The 20,068-nt window shown below is 47.7% G+C and overlaps 1 protein-coding gene across 2 annotated transcripts in view; it reads left to right on the top strand.

The window, feature by feature from the left end:
• LOC144686030 (calcium/calmodulin-dependent protein kinase type II subunit alpha) overlaps positions 1 to 20,068 on the top strand; it is a 226,952-nt gene that overhangs the window by 182,200 nt on the left and 24,684 nt on the right. For both annotated transcript variants that reach the window (XM_078551175.1, XM_078551176.1), the window contains 5 exons: positions 4,875 to 4,977; positions 9,695 to 9,778; positions 14,676 to 14,770; positions 16,169 to 16,291; positions 19,971 to 20,054. In XM_078551175.1, the coding sequence (XP_078407301.1) occupies positions 4,875 to 4,977; positions 9,695 to 9,778; positions 14,676 to 14,770; positions 16,169 to 16,291; positions 19,971 to 20,054 (489 nt within the window). The remainder of the gene's footprint in view (positions 1 to 4,874; positions 4,978 to 9,694; positions 9,779 to 14,675; positions 14,771 to 16,168; positions 16,292 to 19,970; positions 20,055 to 20,068) is intronic.

Here is a 20,068-nt window from a genome sequence, read left to right as displayed (position 1 = left end):
GGGAATTTAGAAAGGGTGGCTGTGCTTAAAGTGGATAAGTCACCAGGATTGGATGGATGCATCCTAGGATGCTGAGGGAAGGGTGGGTGGAAATTGAGGAGGCGGTGGCCATAATCTTCCTTCAATATGGAGAGGTGGGGGGTGGGGGGGGGTGGGGGGGTGCGGTATGTCAGAAGACTGGAGAATTGCAAATGTTACACCCTTGTTCAAGAAAGGATGTAAGGATAAACCCAGCAACTACAGGCCAGTCAGTTTAACCTCAGTGACAAGCAAGATTTCAGAAATGATAATCCAGGACAAAATTCAGTTACCTGAATCCATATGGATTAATTAAGGAAAGCCAGCAGGGATTGGTTAAAGACAAATCATGTTTAACTAACTTGATTGAGTTTTTGGATGAGGGTAATGAGATTGATGCGGTGTACATGGACTTCTAGAAGGCATTTGATAAAGTGCCACACAATAGGCTTGCCAGCAAATTTGAAGCCTATGGAACAAAAGGGACAGTGGCAGCACGGAGACGAAATTGGCTGAAGGACAGGAAACAGATATGTGGTGAACAGTTGCTTTTCAGACATGAGGGGTCTGGACAGAGTTGATAGAGAGAAACTGCTCCCATTGGGTGAAGGATTGAGAAACAGAGGACACGGATTCAAGGTGACAAGGAAAAGAACGAACGGCGTCAAGAGGAAAAACAGTTTTACGCAGTGAGTGGTTAAAATCCGGAATGCACTGCCTGAGAGTGTGGTGAAGGCAGATTCCATTTTGGCTTTCAAAAGAAACTAGGTGATTACTTGAAGGGAAAAGTTACATAACTACATGGAAAGGGCAGGGGGGAGGTGGGGCGAGCTGGATTGCACTTGTAGGGAACCGGCATTAGCTTGATGGGCCAAATGGCCTTCTTCTGTGCTTTAGGCAGTCCGTAATTCTATTTTGTAAAGATTCGTTATAATCTAAAAGAATGACGGAGCAGGCTGGAGGGACTGAATGGGCTCCTTCCGTTTCTCTGTGCCTATGACTTTGTTTCGCTAGGTGATTTGAAGGGAGGCTCAGTATTTCTACAAACTGGGCACAGATTGTAGGAGCAGCCTGTTCCTGGTTTGCTGTTTCTTGCCTTTGTAACTAGGATTCGTGTGACATTAATCTTTTTCTAAGTCGCGCTTTTAAATTGTAGCTGGGCTTGGAGGCAGGTTTGATGTAATCATTACAGGCAACTGTGGGGAAATGTGCAAAACTCTGCAGCCCTCATATCGTGTTGATAAGGGCAGAGGTGCCAAGCGATGCAAAGTAATATGGAAAGCTTATAAAATGAGGAAGGATTATGCAGGCGGCATGTGTCAGAGATGTTAATTGACTTTCAAATAATACCCTGGTGCGAGATGGTCTTCTCCTATTTAGTTGATAATCTGATGATTACAGTACATGTACTAACAATATGTGCACTTGCACTGAATGCAGAATGTGACAGGCTCACCATCTAGAAACATCATGTAAGTGACAGACTTGTTAATTTCACTGCTGTCTGCCATTCATTGTCCCTTCCTGCTTATTTTACCCTAAATGGTCAGTTACAACAACAAACCACTCACATTTATATAGCACCCCTAACATAGTAAAACACCCCAAGGCATTTCACAAGAGCCTAAATCAAACTGTAGTTTGCCGCCAAGCCACATAAGGAGATATTAGTTAAGGTGTCTAAAAGCTTGGTCAAAGAGCTAGGAACATCTTAAAGGAGGGGAGAGAGGAGGGAAGGTTTCAGGGAGGGAATTACAGAGCTCGGGTCCAGAAAGCTGAAGGCGTGGCCGCCAATGGTGGAGCGATTCAAATCAGGGATGCTCAAGAGGCCAGAACTGGAGGAGCTCAGAGCTGTCAGATTTGTAGAGCTGAAGGCTGTTACAGAGGACAAGGAGGGATGAGGCTCTCAAGGGACTTAAACATATGGATGGGATGGTAAAATGTTATCAGGTTATTTAAGCAGATTTTGATATTTGGATTTTCTTTGTACATTGTGGGTAAGAAGTTTGAGTTCGTGCTCCTGATGAAGAATGTTGTACCAGGGGAATTGAAACAAACCTGCGAGATTCCCTCTGGGAGGTTGGAAGATTGTGTTGAGTGCTCAGAGTCCCGGGCCTGGATCTGTGCCAAGTGCTATCACCGCACTATGGTCTGTTCTGGAGTCTGGATATCTAATATGTACTCCTGCCTAAGGGCAAAAAAAGACTTGCATCCATACAGCACCATTCATGACCTTGGGATGTCCCAAAGTGCTTTACAGACAATGAAATGCTTTTTGAAATGTGGTCACTGTTGCGATGCAGGAGACAGGACAGTCAATTTATGCACAGCAAGCTCCCACAGACAGCAATGAAATGAATGACCATGCCTTGGGATCTTTCACGCCCCTCTATGAAGGCTGACAGGGCCTCGGTTTAACATCTCAACCGAGAGACGGCACCTCTGACAGTGCAGCTCTCCCTCGACACCGGCCTCAGGAATGTCAGCCTGGATCATGGGATTCAAGTACCTAGAGTGGGCTTTTCTTTTATTCTTTCATGGGGTGTGGGCGTCGCTGGCAAGGCCAGCATTTATTGCCCATCCCTAATCGCCCTTGAGCCAAGTGGCTTGCTAGGCCACTTCAGAGGGCAGCTAGGAGTCAACCAAGTTGCTGTGGGTCTGGAGTTACATGTAGGCCAGACCAGGTAAGGACGGCAGATTTCCTTCCCTAAAGGAACCGGGTGGTGGGTTGTCTCCTAAATTCCAACAGTGACTGCATTTCAATAAATGCTTCACTGAATTTTTACAACAATTGATGATAGTTTTATAATTATCGTTACTGAAACAAGCTTTCACTTGCAGATTTTTACTGATTAATTGAATTTAAATTCCAGCAGCTGCTATGTTGGGGTTTGAACCCTTGTCCCCAGAGCAATCGCCGTTGGATTACTAGACAGCGCCTTCCAAACCCATGACCACTACCATCCAGAAGGACAAGGGCAGCAGGCACATGGGGACACCACCACCTGGAAGTTCCCCTCCAAGTCACTCACCATCCTGACTTGGAAATATATCGCCGTTCCTTCACTGTCGCTGGGTCAAAATCCTGGAACTCCCTCCCTAACAGCACTGGGGGTGTACCTACACCACATGGACTGCAGCGGTTCAAGAAGGCAGCTCACCACCACCTTCTCAAGGGCAATTAGGGATGGGCAATAGATGCTGGCCCAGCCAGCGACGCCCATGTCCCTTGAATGAATAAAATAAAATCCCAGTGACCTTACCACTGTGCCACCAGCAACCACTCCCTCCCCCCACCACCACTCCCTCCCCCCACCACCACCACTCCCTCCCCCCACCTCTGCTGAACCCACAACATTCTGACTCAAACAAGATCAAGTGATGCCCATTGAGCCACAGCTGACATCAGTGGGGGAAAGTTAGTGGGATTAATTTGAAAAAGCTGGGCTCTGTCCGAAGGAGTGGGCAATTGTGAAGGGTTAGTATCTGGAAACGACTATTCATTGTTGCAGAAAATACAGGAAAAACTCAGCCAGTCTGACAGCATCTGTGGAGAGAAAAAAAACAGGGTTAACATTTCGAGTCCGTATGACTCTTCTCCGGAGTTAAAGAGAAGTAAAGATGTGATGAATTTTATACTGTCTAAGGGGGGAGGAGCAGGTAAAGCTGGATAAGAGGCCAGTGATAGGTGGAGGCAAAGGAGAGATTGCCAGCGATAGTCATGGTCAAAAGGACAAAGGGTTGTTAATGATAGTGGTACTGGTCTAGAGGAGGTACGGATGGTGGCATTAAGGTCAGAAAGCGGAATGTGATAAAAGCAGGACAAGGGTAAGCACAATGGAAAGGACAACTTGAGCAAGTGACAATTCCCTCAACTTAGTCTACTGCATTCGCTGCTCCCAATGCGGTGTCCTCTACATTGGAGAGACCAAACACAGACTGGGTGACCGCTTTGCGGAACACCTTCAGTCTGTCCACAAGCATGACCCAGACCTCCCTGTCACTTGCCATTTCAACACACCACCCTTGTCTCATGCCCACATGTCCGTCCTTGGCCTGCTGCAATGTTCCAGTGAAGCTCAACGCAAACTGGAGGAACAGCACCTCATCTTCCAACTAGGCACTTTACAGCCTTCCGGACTGAATATTGAATTCAACAACTTCGGACCATGAACTCTCTCCTCCATCCTCAGCCCCTTTTTTATCCTCTTTTTTCAATATTTGTTTTCAGTTTTATTTTTTATTGATTTATTTTTATTTTTATTTAATTTCATTTTTATTCATTGTTTTATCCCCACCTTTTATCCTATTTTCAATCTTTCTTCGCATGACCATCCCCTCCCCCCTCTCCCCACCCCCGCAAGGGCCATCTGTCACTTGTTCATGTTGTTCTTTCCAGAGTGCTTACCCTTGTCCTGCTATTATCACATTCTGCTTTCTTACCCTAATGCCACCATTAGCACCACCTCTAGCCAGTATCACTATCATTAACAGGCTTTTGTCCATGACTATCTCTGGCAATCTCTCCTATCGCTGGCCTTCTACCCAGCTTCACCTGCTCCACCCCACCTTAAACAGTATAAATTTAATCACATCTTTACTTCTCTTTAACTCTGAAGAAGAGTCATACGGACTCGAAGCATTAACTCAGTATTTTTTTTCTCTCCACAGATGGTGTTAGACCGGCTGAGTTTTTGTTTCAGATTTCCAGCGTCCGCAGTAGTCTGCTTTTATCATTCATTGTCGCAAGTTGACTTGCATGAACCTGGGTTACGACTGGAATAAAGGTTTAGCTCATTAAATAGGCCTTTCTCTATTTAATTGCCAATCTTGCCTCTTTGTTCCTCCGACTCCAGCCTGAAAACCTGTTGCTCGCATCCAAGTCCAAAGGAGCTGCCGTGAAGCTCGCAGACTTCGGCCTGGCTATAGAAGTTGAAGGGGACCAACAGGCCTGGTTTGGTGAGTGGACAATGCCTGAAGAATTCTCCAAATCCACCGTCACAAGCTAAGCGGCCAAATATTTCTGCAGCCGAACTTTCCACCCTGCCCGAGGGGCCCGGTGGGCCAGGGGTCCAGCCCCCATGCCGCGCGCCCGCTGACCCTGGCCAATCCCCGGGGCCAAGAGTGACCCGAATTGTGTGGGCGGGCATCGGTTTACACCGCAGACAGGGTTGGTGGAGGGAACGGGTAGCATTCGCGTTGACCGAGAGGGAGGGAAGTTACTCGGGTAACATTATATGGCGTGGGTGAATCTTGTAAGGGCGCACCCCCTTACCCTCACCACCTGTCAGAAACATCGAATGTACAGACAGCATAGAAACAGGCCTTTCGGCCTAGCAGGAACTTGTGAGCATCATTGCTTCCCATGAGCCTTTTTCTATCCTTCTTCATCTCATAATCCTCTCTCCCTCATGTGTTTATCTAACTTCCCTCTAACTGCACCTGAATCACTCCTTGTGGTAACAAGTCCCACATTCTCACTGGGCTTTGGGCAAACTAACGTCCCCCAGGAGCACAGCTGTGAGATATAAGACTCTCCATGATCGGCAATGTCACTTGCCTAGAAGAGGCAGGGTGGGTTTCTTATGTGGACCAGTTTTTGTAAAGCTGGTTTGATTTTATTTGTAACCCTGGCTTTCTGGTCTGCCCTGAGGTGTTATTTCCTGTTGGAGTACAGTTGATCAGGCAACAGTCAGCCTCTGGTAGCTATCTTGATGCGTGTGCTGTTGTGTCATGGGGGGCATCACAGCCCACACATTAACCCACTCCAACCCGGACAATGGAACAGTGATCCTGATAGATATCTCTCCTTAGCTTGTGGACACTGTTAAACATGGTAGAACTCAGCACAGACTGGAGACTGAATCCGGGACCCTATTTGGGCCAAGCTCCTGTCTCCAACCAGCCCTACCCTCCCACGATGTCAACATGTCAGTCGGTCATGGAGTAGGGGGGGGAGACTACTATACCCGCAATCCTCTGTAGCTCAGAAACCGGCCTGTACGTTGTATGGTGTGCCCCTGCCTTCAGCATGTTCCTGTGAAGTTCTTTGGGATGTTAACGTGTATAAAATGATGAGGGGCATAGATAGGGTGGACAGGAAGGAACTTTTCCCCTTGGTGGTGGGATCAATAACCAGGAGGCATAGATTTAAGGTAAGGGGCAGGAGACTTAGGGGTTGTGAGGAAGGAATCTGGAACTCTCTGCCTGAAAGGGTGATAAAGGCAGAAGCCCTCACATTTAAGAAGTGTTTGGATGTGCCCTTGCGATGCCATGGCATACAAGGCTATGGGCCTAGTGCTGGAAAATGGGATTAGAACAGTTAGGTACTTGTTTGACAGGGGCAGGCTCGATGAGCCGAAGGGCCTTTTTCTGTGCTGTAACCTCTATGACTCTATTAATGGTTCTATATAAATGCGAGCTGTTGTTATAGCACTGCCAGAGGCAAATATAAGCATGGCCACCAAAGGTGAAGTCCCCATTTCTTTTGGCCATAAGGTTGGACGGACAGTGAAAAATTACATTTAGTTGGTACTTTAATGGCCTCAATAGGCCTGCTAATTGTTGGCGGGAGCACAGCTGCCTTCCACACGCGCCCGCCGACCGAAATATCGCGCAAGTGCGGGATGACATCAGGATGTTCGCCCAAGGTCATCGCGCGTCATTTTACGCTCGTTCGGGTCGGGCGGCACTCTCCCAGTGAGGTAAAAATTCTGGCCCTAACTTTTTTTAAAAATCCACTGGGAATTGAACACCAACCAGTTTTTCTGGATTATTGGCCCATCAACAACGATGACAATAACTTGCTTAAATAAAAACAGAAAGTGCTGGGCGTACTCAGCAGGTCTGGCAGCATCTGTGGCGAGAGAAAGGGTTAAAGCTTCAAGTCCGATATGTGACTCACTCTACGCTGGAACCCAATGAAGAGTCACGTTGGACTTGAAACATTAACTCTTGTTTCTCTCTCCACAGACGCTGCCAGACCTGCTGAGTATTTCCAGCACTTTCTGTTTTCATCTCAGATCTCCAGCATAGAACCATAGAAAAGTTACAACACAGAAGGAAGCCATTCGGCCCATCTTGTCCGTGCCAGCCCGAGGACACCCAGGTGCCCTTTCTAATCCCACCTTCCTGCACCCGGCCCATAGCCCTGCAGCTTACAGCACTTTAGGTGCAGATCCAGGTACTTTTTAAAAGAGTTTAAAGTTTCTGCCTCTACCACCAACTTGGGCAGCGAATTCCAGACACCCACTACCCTTTGTGTAAAAAAGTTCTTCCTCATGTCCCCCCTACACCATCTGCCGCTTATCTAGAATCTATGTTCCCTGGTTCTAGAGTCCTCCATCAAGGGAAACAATTTTATCCTGTCCACTCTAACTATTCCCCTCATAATTTTGTACACCTCAATCAAGTCACCTCTCAACCTTCTTTGTTCTAAGGAAAATAACCCCAACCTATCCAATCTCTCCTCGTAGCTACACTTTTCTAACCCTGGCAACGTTCTTGTAAACCTCCTCTGCACTTTCTCCAGAGCTATTACGTCCTTCCTGTAATGTGGTGACCAGAACTGCACACAATACTCCAGTTGTGGCCTCACCAGTGTTTTATACAATTCCAACATTATATCCTTACTTTTATATTCTATATCGCTGCCAATGAAGGAGAGCATTCCATATGCCTTCTTTACAACCTTGTCTACTTGAACTGCTGCCTTCAGGGACCTGTGTACTTGTACGCCAAGATCTCTCACTTCATCTACCCCTCTCAGTATATTCTCATTTATTGTGTAATCCCTGTAACTGTTTGACCTCCCTAAATGTATGACCTCACACTTCTCTATGTTAAAATCCATCTGCCACTTTACCGCCCACTCCACCAACCCACCTATATCGTTTTGGAGATTATGGCTATCCTCTACACTATCCACTACTTGGCTAATCTTTGTGTCATCTGCAAATTTCCCAATCGTGCCCCCCAACGTTCACGTCCAAATCGTTAATATATAACACAAACAGCAAGAGTCCCAACACCGAGCCCTGTGGAACACCACTTGAGACAACTTTCCATTCGCAAGGGCATCCATCGACCATTACCCTTTGTTTCCTGTTACAAAGCCTCTGCAGTATTTTGTTTTTATGACTTCAACTTGCCTCTCTATAGCTCGCTAAATGAATAAAATGTCCCAAGGTGTTTCACAGGAGCATAAGCAAACGGAATTTGACTGAAAACAAACCACATAAGGAGATACTAGGTCAGCTCAGTCACAGAGGTAGGCTTTAAGGAGTGTCTTAAAGGAGCAGAGAAGAGGTAGAGAAACCAGTTGGGCTGAATGGTCTGTTTCTATGCAGTAAATTCTCTGTAATGTGTTTTTAATTGATGGATAGAATCAGCACTCTGCTGTGAAAATATTCACACCAAGCTGTGATAACCATACAACAGAAACACCCCATCAGGGGTATCTGATGTAAGCGTGTTCTGGATACCGAGACACCTCAAAGTTGTTATTAGAGCTCAAGTTGTCATTTGCTTGCTCAACAACAAAAAATTTGCATTTATTTAGTGCCTTTAACATAGTAAAAAACATCTTGCACTTTACAGGAGTGTTAACAGGCAGAATCTGACACCAAACCGCATGCGATATTAGGGCAGGTGTCAAAAAGCTTGGGCCACCAAGGTAGGTTTTAAGAAGTGTCTTAAAGGAGAGAGAGGTGGAGAGGTTTAGGAAGGGAGTTCCAGAGTTTAGGGCCCAGGCAGCTAAAGGCACAGACAATGGTGGAGCGATTAAAAGCAAGGGATGGGGGGTCATGTGCAAGAGGCTGGAATCTGAGCAGTACAGATATCTCGGAGGGTTGTAGGGCTGGAGGAGATGACAGAGATCGGGAGGGGGAGATCATGGAGGGGGGGGGATTGAAAATAAGGACGAGTGTTTTGAAATCGAGGAGTTGCCAGACTGGAAGCGAATGTCGGTCAGCGAGCACGAACAGGACTCCTTCCAACAGCGGACAGGAGCAGCAATGGGCATTTCTAGAATGGGCAAAGGGAACAAGGTGGGGAACCGAGCAACGCTTAATTTAATAAAAGCAAAATACTGCAGATGCTGGAGATCTGAAATAAAAACAGAAAATGCTGGAAAGATTCAGCAGGACTAGCAGCATCCACGGAGAGAGGAACAGAGTTAGCGTTTCAAGTCAAATATGACTTCTTCAGAACTAAGGAAGAGGCCATAGTTTTAGGCTAAGGGGTGGTAGATTTAAATCAGGGATAAGGAGGAATTACTTTTCTCAAAGGGTCATGAATCTGTGGAATTCACTACCTCAGAGTGCAGTGGATGCCGGGACGCTGAATAAATTTGAGGAGATAGACAGATTTTTAATTAGTAACGGGTTGAAAGGATATGGGGAGAGGGCGGAAAATTGGAGTTGAGGCCGAAATGAGATCAGCCATGATCGTATTGAATGGCGGGGCAGGCTCGAGGGGCTGAATTGCCCACTCCTGCTCCTGGTTCTTATGTCCTTATGTCATATTGGATTTGAAACGTTAACTCTGTTTCTCTCTCCACGCACGCTGCCAGACCTGCTGAGTTTTTCCGGCATTTTCTGTTTTTATTATCGCTTAATTTGATCCGCTGGACATATCCTGATATCTCTTCCTTTCATCCTCTCCCTTGTGTTTCCAGGTTTTGCCGGAACTCCTGGCTATCTCTCTCCTGAAGTGTTGAGGAAGGATCCCTACGCTAAGCCTGTGGACCTGTGGGCTTGTGGTAAGCAGATGATGCTTTCCCCAGAGATTGTAATATTTTTATGAGTTTGTAGGAGTCACGGAGCTAAATTAAGCGCATGACAGTAGGAGTGAAGTGTTGTGGCAAATATTTTCACAGCAGCTCCTTGTTGTGTGAAAGGAAGAAAAATATTTGTCAGTTCATCACCCTTTCTGTGTAGGCCAAGGGATTTATTATTGTAGAACTGGGAGTCTCGTGGGTGGAGGGCTCGTTACTCAAGGGACAGGAGGTGATCAGGGTCGGATGTTCCTCAAGCTTGTTTGCACATTCACTGTATTTCTACATTGGCTGTTGGTTCCCTCCTGGGCGGGTAACACTCTCATCCCAGAATCAGAAGGTTTTTGGTTGTTTGGGCGCTCTTGCCTTGGCGTGGTGGGGGCATGAGGGGCCATAGGGGGTGAGCAGGGAGCCTTACCTTGACATGAAGGGGCATATGGGGCCACTGGGGGTGGGCGGGGAGGTTACCTTGGCATGGGGGTGCATGTGGGGCTATGGAAAGTGGATGGGGAGTGTTACCTTGGTATCAGGGGGCACCAGGGAGTCATAAGGGTTGGTAGAGAACCTTACCTTGGCACGGGGGGGGCATGATGGGCCTTAGGAGGTGGGTGGGGGGGCATGAGGTGGCATGGATGGGACATGGGGAGTGTATGAGGGGTGAGGGGGTATGAGGGGTGAGGGGGCGTATGAGGGGTGAGGGGGTATGAGGGGTGAGGGGGTATGAGGGGTGAGGGGGTATGAGGGGTGAGGGGGTATGAGGGGTGAGGGGGTATGAGGGGTGAGGGGGTATGAGGGTTGAGGGCTGGAGGACCTTTCCGTTTTTATTTTAACTGGGACAAAGTCCCACAGCATCGAGCCACAGCAAACAGCCCTCCTCGGTACCTTGCAGCCCCTGTGGCTGCCTTCAACCTCTTGCCTGGGTCAGCTGGCCTGACTCCAGCCCGCAGCCTCCCTCTAGCAGTGAAAATCCGGCTTTCACAGGCACTTTCTCCTGAGGCGGCCGGGCCGGGCCGGGAATTTTACGGACTCCCGCTACCCACCTCGAGGATGAAAGCCTAAAGCCCGGGTGTCAAATGTTTGACTCATGGCATTCCCGTGAAGCTCCATGGAGTGTTTTATTATTTACTAAAGAAGCTACATTAATGCACACCCGACCCCATCATGGACTCTACCCACCCGGTTAACCTCCTCCCACAGCCCGCGTCCACTCCATCCCTTCGTGCACTCTACCCACCCACTTAATCACCTGGGGTTCGGTTTTGGATAAATACTCCCTGACAGGTCTCTGATAAGACTCTAGACTCGCCGTCCATCACCTCATCTCTACTGTTCACCCCAGGCCTCCTCCCCCTCCTGCTACCTACCCAGTCAGGACTCTGCCCTCTGATACCCTTGTAAGGTCAGCCAGTGGAAAGGAAATTCTCTCCGATCTCCTCTGAACCAAACAACCTCCAATCACTTCACCCCATCCCACCTCTCCGTGGATTCTAACCTCCCAGTGAGTTTGTTGATTAATTTAGGGTGAGGGTATCTGGTATTGTTGAAGTACATTCAGCAATTATTCACATTTGCTTTGCAGGAATTATGCCCAATTAAAGTGATGAAAATATGAATTTCCCAGATGAGCAGTGTTACGCACCAATCTCAATATCCTGCAATAAAATTATATGAAAGTCATTTTCTGCAGATAGACTGGAATGAATGTGGGGATTAGGGTGAAGTGGTGCAGACTTGATGCGTTAGTCAAATATTTCAGCAGGTGTTTACATTGAAAGAAAGACAAATGAGAATCGAATGGATGCTGGAAGGGAAGAAGATTGCAGGGAAATGGGGAAAGAACAGAAGTGGGGCTAATTGAATAGCTCTTCAAACAGCACAATGGCATCCTTCTGTGCTTCTTCCCTCAGTACTGACCCTCCAACAGTGCAGCACTCCCCCAGTACTGATCCTCCGACAGTGCAGCACTCCCCCAGCACTGACCCTTTGACAGTGCAACACTCCCTCAGCGCTGACCCTCTGACAGTGCAGCACTCCCTCGGTACTGATCCTCCGACAGTGCAGCACTCCCTCAGTACTGACCCTCCGACAGTGCAGCACTCCCTCAGTACTGCTCCTTTGACAGTGCAGCACTCCCTCGGTACTGACCCTCCGACAATGCAGCACTCCCTCAGTGCTGACCCTCTGACAGTGCAGCACTCCCTTACTACTGACCGTCTGACAGTGCAGCACCCTTCTCAATACTGACCCTCCAACAGTGCAGCACTCCCTCAGTACTGACCCTCTGACAGTGCAGCACCCTTCTCAATACTGACCCTCCAACAGTGCAGCTTTCCTTCAATACTGACCCTCTGACAGTGCAGCACTCCCTCAGTACTGACCCTTTGACAGTGCAGCACTCCCTCAGTACTGACCCTCTGACAGTGCAGCACTCCCTCGGTACTGACCCTCTGACAGTGCAGCACTCCCTCAGTACCGACTCTCTGACAGTGCAGTACTCCCTCAGTACTGATCCTCTGACAGTGCAGCACTCCCTCAGTACTGACCCTCTGACAGTGCAGCACTCCCTCAGTACTGACCCTCTGACAGTGCAGCACTCCCTCGGTACTGACCCTTTGACAGTGCAGCACTCCCTCAGTACTGACCCTCCGACAGTGCAGCACTCCCTCAGTACTGACCCTCTAACAGTGCAGCACTCCCTCGGTACTGACCCTCTGACAGTGCAGCACTCCCTCAGTACCGACTCTCTGACAGTGCAGTACTCCCTCAGTACTGATCCTCTGACAGTGCAGCACTCCCTCAGTACTGACCCTCTGACAGTGCAGCACTCCCTCAGTACTGACCCTCTGACAGTGCAGCACTCCCTCGGTACTGACCCTTTGACAGTGCAGCACTCCCTCAGTACTGACCCTCTGACAGTGCAGCACTCCCTCGGTACTGACCCTCTGACAGTGCAGCACTCCCTCAGTACTGACCCTTTGACAGTGCAGCACTCCCTCGGTACTGACCCTCTGACAGTGCAGCACTCCCTCAGTACTGACCCTTTGACAGTGCAGCACTCCCTCAGTACTGACCCTTTGACAGTGCAGCTCTCCCTCGGTACTGACCCTCCGACAGTGCAGCACTCCCTCAGTACTGACCCTCCGACAGTGCAGCACTCCCTCAGTACTGACTCTTTGACAGTGCAGCACTCCCTCGGTACTGACCCTCTGACAGTGCAGCACTCCCTCAGTACTGACCCTCTGACAGTGCAGCACTCCCTCGGTACTGCATTAAGATTGCCTGCCTGTATCTTTATACTTGGCTCTTTGAAGTGGGACTTAACTCACAATTCTCTAACTCAGAGGTGGGAGTGTTACCCACTCACCCTCGACTCGCACTAAGCAGGCCTTGCAGCCTGTCTGCTGGCTATGAGGGCATTGACTGGATGGCATCTTTCCTCTCTTGGGTCAGATGTAGACTTTAAATTCTGCTTGGTGGGTTACAAACTGGCAGAAAGTTAATTGTGATGCACAATGAGTTGCTGGTCTGTTTTGTGTTCCTGCCCTCGATCGAATGATAATCGGTAGTTTTCCTTTTTGTACTAATTGAAACATAGGAAAATAGAACATTTATGACACAGAAAGAGACCATTCGGCCCATCATGTTGGAAACCCTATTGCGCCACTCTGTAAACTCCTTCATCCTCGTTCTCAAATCCCTCTCACCCCTCCCTACCTCCGTAACCTTCTCCAGCCCCACAACCCTCGGAGGTCTCATCTAGTTCTGGCATTTTCGTATCGCCGATTTTAATTGGTCCTCCTTCCGCTGCCTCAGCTATTAGTTCTGAAATACTACCTCTCCGCTTCAGTCTCATCCTATAGCACCCTCCTTTTTCCCCACCTCTTTGACCGAACCTTTGCTCATCTGTCTTAGAATCTCCTCATATGGCTCAGTGTCAATTTTTGCTTGATTGGGACATTTTACTCCATTAAAGGCACGACATAAATACAAGTTGTTGTTAACGAGAGTCTAACAACATGCGATATCGGAATGCAGATTCTTAATCTTCTTTCCACTGCTCGCTGTTTCAACGCAAGGGATCTAACTAATATCCCAGTCATTTCTAGGCTCATACGAATGTGACATGGTTAACTCAGGACAAGATTTTTTAAAAATTCCTTCATTCATGAGATGTGGGCTTCGCTGGCTGGGCCAGCATTTATTGCCCATTCCTAACTGCCCTTGGGAAGGTGGTGGTGAGCTGCCTTCTTGAACCGCTGCAGTCCATGTGGTGTAGGTACACCCACAGTGCTGTTAGGAAGGGAGTTCCAGGATTTTGACCCAGCGACAGTGAAGGAACGGTGATATATTTCCAAGTCAGGATGGTGAGTGTCTCGGAGGGGAACTTCCAGGTGGTGGTGTCCCCATCTGTCTGCTGCCCTTGCCCTTTTAGATGGTGGTGGTCATGGGTTTGGAAAGTGCTGCCTAAGGAGTCTTGGTGAGTTGCTGCAGTGTATCTTGTAGATGGTACACACTGCTGCTACTGTGCGTCGGTGGTGGAGGGAGTGAATGTTTGTGGATGGGGCATCAATCAAGCGGGCTGCTTTGTCCTGGACGGTGTCAAGCATCTTGAGTGTTGTGGGAGCCGCACTCATCCAGGCAAGTGGGGAGTATTCCATCACACTCCTGACTTGTGCCTTGTAGATGGTGGACAGGCTTTGGGGAGTCAGGAGGTGAGTTACTCGTCACAGGATGCCTGGCCTCTGACCTGTTCTTGTAGCCACAGTGTTTATACGGTTAGTCCAGTTCAGTTTCTGGTCAATGGTAACCCCCAGGATGTTGATATGATGGCAGGATAATGAACTGAGCTCTATTCCCTTTGCCCATGTCTTGTTTTCACTAGGTGTCATCTTGTATATTCTGCTGGTTGGTTACCCACCATTCTGGGATGAAGACCAACATAGACTGTACCAACAAATCAAAGCTGGGGCTTATGATGTAAGTACCATTGTTAGAGCCTGTCAACCATAATCAGTCTGTGGGTGAGGCGGGGAGGGAGATGTTGGGATCTTCTTGTTATGTCAGGAGCGCGTGGGTGATCTCCCATTAGTACAGAACAACCAGTTACCTGAGCCAGCCAGATCTATAGCAACTTAACTAGTTAGTTAGTTAGGCTCACATCCAGCAGATTGAGGCTCTCCATAGTCGATGCTTATATTTGCCAGTCTTGTTTCTGAAATGAAAGACATATTCACATGGACAAGTCATTAGCCTAACTCACAGCGGCCCCTACCCAGGAGGGCAGGTGGACTAACCTTCAGCCCTACACCTACCTGTCTTGCTCAGTTAGTTCAACCAGGAGTTATACTCTCACCAGTATTCCTCAGGGTTACAGGGGCCCACAAGCCTTCTTGCCCTGTCCAGTTACAGCCCCCAAGGTAAGCGGGGAACTGGAAAACTCCAGGACATGGTCACTGATTGACCTGGAACATTAACAGGAGCTGGAGTGGTACCTCTGTCACTGTGGATTGGGATCCCAGGTTCATTTTCAAACCAGTGCCATAATGGATGGGCTGGTCTTAGTTGGACAAACAATGGGGAATTTACCATCAGTACTAACTACAGCCAGTTAAACCCCAACAATCCCCCCACCACCTCACCCACCCATCCCACTGCACAAATCTGAGGGTCTTTAATTGGGGCTATGTCAAATAAGCCCATGTTCTATGGGATCAACTCAAGACATCTCAACACAGAAAGTGTATCTACTCCTTATCAAACAAAGAAGCTATTCTTTCAGTTATTGCAAATTCGTAAAACGAGACTGGCTTTTTCACTTGCCACAATACTAAATAAACGGTGAAGTTTCATCCATGATTTCTAAGCTATCTGTATATTATAGGTAACATGCTGTATTTATGTTGGGTGAAAGGTATCAAGGGATATGGAGCAAAGGTTGGGTGGGTGGAGCCATGATCTGATTGACTGGCAGAACAGACGTGAGGGGCTGAATGGCCTCCTCCTGTTCCTATGCTCTACCATAGGTGGACAATCGGCTCTGCCAGATCAATGTCCATGCATGAAGGTGAAAATTATCCCCAGCTTGTCTTCCGTGATTACCTCATCCTTCAAACCTTTCAGTTCCTCAGCTTTAGGCTGCTCACCTCTGTTTCTCTCCTTCCTTTCTTTGTCTATAAGCTTTTAATAACTTATTTGGAGTTCAATGAGCTACCAGACATTTGATTCATTTTGTCCTCCTTCCTTGTGGGTTTAACCGCATCTTTGGTCCATACGGGCGATCTTGGCAGCTCACTGGGATTTCTCAATAAAATATGTTGGGTGATTGGCAGATTCCTGGTTTTCTTTCATGTATTTTCTCTCTCTCTCTCTCTGTAGTTCCCGTCTCCGGAGTGGGACACCGTGACACCTGAGGCAAAAGACCTCATCAACAAGATGCTGACAATCAACCCTGCCAAACGCATCTCCGCAGGCGAGGCACTCAAACACCCTTGGATCTCGGTACGTCTACCAGTGTTCATTTTCAGTTATTTGAAAAACCTTTTATTACTGTTTTGTTTGCACTTCAGTCCCACGCTCCTGATCTACGGACACCCGGTGCAGAGGGGAGGCCGGGAAGGAGGAGGACCTCCTCGTGAACCTGCTCCTGGGCCTGGCCAAGTTGGCCATTAACAAGTCCAGGCAGCGGGCGATCGAGGGGGTCGTCCCGCCCGATTGTTTGTCCCTCTTCCACATCTACATTCACAGCTGGGTGTCCCTGGAGAGGGAGCACGCGGTGTCTGCTGGCACCATCGATGCCTTCCGTGCCCGGTGGGCACCGCGGGGACTGGGGTGTTTTATCGACCCCTTTAATCACATTTTGGTTTAATGTTTGTAAGTTTCCTTTAAACTTTGTCCTTGGTTTTAGAGCCAACCTGACTTAGGGGCTGTGCTTGTTTTACCCCTTATTTTGTTAATTTAGTTTAATTGTTTAACTCCAAAAGAGTTACGAGTGTTCATGGCATTTTCCAGTGGCATCTAAGATTTTATCAATCAACTCGGCAAGGGGAATACATGGGTGGGTGGAGTCCATGATAGGGTGGAGTCCATGATAGGGTAGAGTCCATGATAGGGTAGAGTCCATGATAGGGTAGAGTCCATGATAGGGTAGAGTCCATGATAGGGTAGAGTCCATGTTAGGGTAGATGATAGGGTAGAGTCCATGATAGGGTAGAGCCCATGTTAGGGTAGAGTCCATGATAGGGTGGAGTCCATGATAGGGTAGAGTCCATGATAGGGTAGAGTCCATGATAGGGTAGAGCCCATGATAGGGTAGAGTCCATGATAGGGTAGAGTCCATGATAGGGTAGAGCCCATGATAGGGTAGAGTCCATGATAGGGTAGAGTCCATGATAGGGTAGAGTCCATGATAGGGTAGAGCCCATGTTAGGGTAGATGATAGGGTGGAGTCCATGATATGGTAGAGTCCATGATAGGGTAGAGTCCATGATAGGGTAGAGTCCATGATAGGGTAGAGTCCATGATAGGGTAGAGTCCATGATAGGGTAGAGTCCATGATAGGGTAGAGCCCATGTTAGGGTAGCGCCCATGATAGGGTAGAGTCCATGATAGGGTACAGTCCATGATAGGGTAGAGTCCATGATAGGGTAGAGTCCATGATAGGGTAGAGTCCATGATAGGGTAGAGTCCATGATAGGGTACAGTCCATGATAGGGTAGAGTCCATGATAGGGTACAGTCCATGATAGGGTAGAGCCCATGATAGGGTAGAGTCCATGATAGGGTAGAGTCCATGATAGGGTAGAGTCCATGATAGGGTAGAGTCCATGATAGGGTAGAGTCCATGATAGGGTAGAGTCCATGATAGGGTAGAGCCCATGTTAGGGTAGAGTCCATGATAGTGTGGAGTCCATGATAGGGTAGAGTCCATGATAGGGTAGAGTCCATGATAGGGTAGAGTCCATGATAGGGTAGAGTCCATGAAAGGGTAGAGCCCATGTTAGGGTAGATGATAGGGTAGAGTCCATGATAGGGTAGAGTCCATGATAGGGTAGAGTCCATGATAGGGTAGAGCCCATGTTAGGGTAGATGATAGGGTAGAGTCCATGATAGGGTAGAGTCCATGATAGGGTAGAGTCCATGATAGGGTAGAGCCCATGATAGGGTAGAGCCCATGATAGGGTAGAGCCCATGTTAGGGTAGAGCCCATGTTAGGGTAGATGATAGGGTAGAGTCCATGATAGGGTAGAGTCCATGATAGGGTACAGTCCATGATAGGGTGGAGTCCATGATAGGGTAGAGTCCATGATAGGGTAGAGTCCATGATAGGGTAGAGTCCATGATAGGGTACAGTCCATGATAGGGTACAGTCCATGATAGGGTAGAGCACTGATTTTCAACCCTGTTGTTGATTAAGGGATCCTATAATATATTGTGAAATTCTGTGGAGCCCCAACTCTCTCTCCCTTCTCTCCGCCCACCTTATCTCTCTCCCTTCAGCTACCATGGACCCCCATGTTAATCTTGCTGTAGAAACATGGATCATCTTCATTGGTCTTATATTCATCCAGTTTGTGAGGCTTTTCAGAAAGATCGTTTTTTGTCTACCCCCATCTCTTTTACCATCGATCTTTCCAAACAACATCAGACTTTATATATATTATAGATATATATAATATATACATTTTCATATATATATATATTACAAAACAAAACTGAAAACAAAGTAATGCACCATCAAACAAATGAATGAAAATGCAAAATATTTTAATGATTATTTTTCATTAAATACATCTTGAAAAATTTTGTGCAATTTTTCAAATCACCTGAAAATTTCATGAAATCCTTTAGGAATTCTCGCAGAACCCTGGTTAAAAAACACAAGAGGGCAGTTCACCACCACCTTCTCAAGGGTAATTAGTGACGGGCCAAGAATGCTGGCCCAGCCAGCAACACTCACATCCCATAAATGAATCTTTAAAATCCTGTGCGCTTGGATTATTCCAAAGGTTTTCTGATGGAAATGTGTTAAATAAATTTGACATTTATATTTTTTATTTAAGGGTTAACCATGATTCATTTCTTGAATGCCGCACCTTTAACCAAGATTTCCATTGAAACTGGAGTCCTGATAGACTGTGTGTACAGTTTACGCTCTGGGTGAATCAGGGGTGTAACTGCAGTGTAGTTCTGCCCTGATACTATCCCAGATCCCTAGGTTGCTTTGTGTACGGGCTCAGTACAGGGGAACATCTCTTAATGACGCACCAATTTCCATTGTGCACCCATAGGCACATCAAGTGGCGGTAAAGGTTTGGGTGCCCGTTATACATCCCAGCCAATGACGTCACTGGGAAAGGGAAATTGGCGGTGTCTAGAATGCGGGATCAAACTACTGTCTACAGTTTATGGGCTCCCGCAGAAGTCAAATGTTTGCACTTCCCCCCCACACCCACCCCCACCCTCCGCCACTGTATTTCTCCTGAGTACCCTTTGCATGCCCTTGAACCAGACTCTGCGCAATGGGTTTTATAGGGCCGTAATGCAACCTTTTACTTGGAGTTTGTGGAAGGACAGAGAAGGCCAGCTGGGGGAGAGGTGGCGGGGGGGGGGGGGGGTTGTACCTCAGGCCACCAGCAGGTGGCAGCCTCACACCATTTCACTCTTGGAACTAACAGAAAAGAAAGTGGGTTCAGCAATTTTAAACATTGAAACTGGAATCTGAAGGAGTTATAGAACCCTAAAGAACAGGAGGAGGCCATTTGGTCCATCCTGCCTGGCTGACTCTTTGATAGCGCAGACCAATGTAGTCCCACACCCCAGAGATCTTTCCTGGTAACCCTGCAAATTAAAACTCCTCAAGTTCAGAAGCTCCTTTGTGAGGCCCTATGGAATCTGATTTCACCGGCTTTTAATGGTTTAATGCCTCATCCAAAAAGAGGCCAGAGCGTCAGCGTTGCACTTTGCATTTCAGTTGACCAGAGTCAGACTTGAATCCCCAACCTTCAGACTGAAGGGCGAGTGCTGAGTTAACACTTCAGCTTTTACAGTGGTCTTCCTCCAGAAATGATGCTGTGGTCATCAGACATTTATTCAGAACGTCAGTCCTTTGCTTCGGGAAACTTTGCATTAATGCGCTGTTAAAATAATCATTCTCCTGTTTTTTTTTCCCCCCCCCTCAGCATCGTGCTACTGTGGCCTCCTGTATGCACAGGCAAGAGACAGTTGACTGTTTGAAGAAATTCAACGCAAGAAGGAAGCTTAAGGTATGTCTATCTTA

The sequence above is a fragment of the Cetorhinus maximus genome, chromosome 10 (genome assembly GCF_964194155.1).
Source record: "Cetorhinus maximus chromosome 10, sCetMax3.hap1.1, whole genome shotgun sequence".
Classification (NCBI taxonomy): Eukaryota; Metazoa; Chordata; class Chondrichthyes; order Lamniformes; family Cetorhinidae; genus Cetorhinus; species Cetorhinus maximus.
The sequence above is the reverse complement of the archived record's forward strand: the minus strand, read 5'-3'. Positions and strand labels throughout refer to the sequence as shown.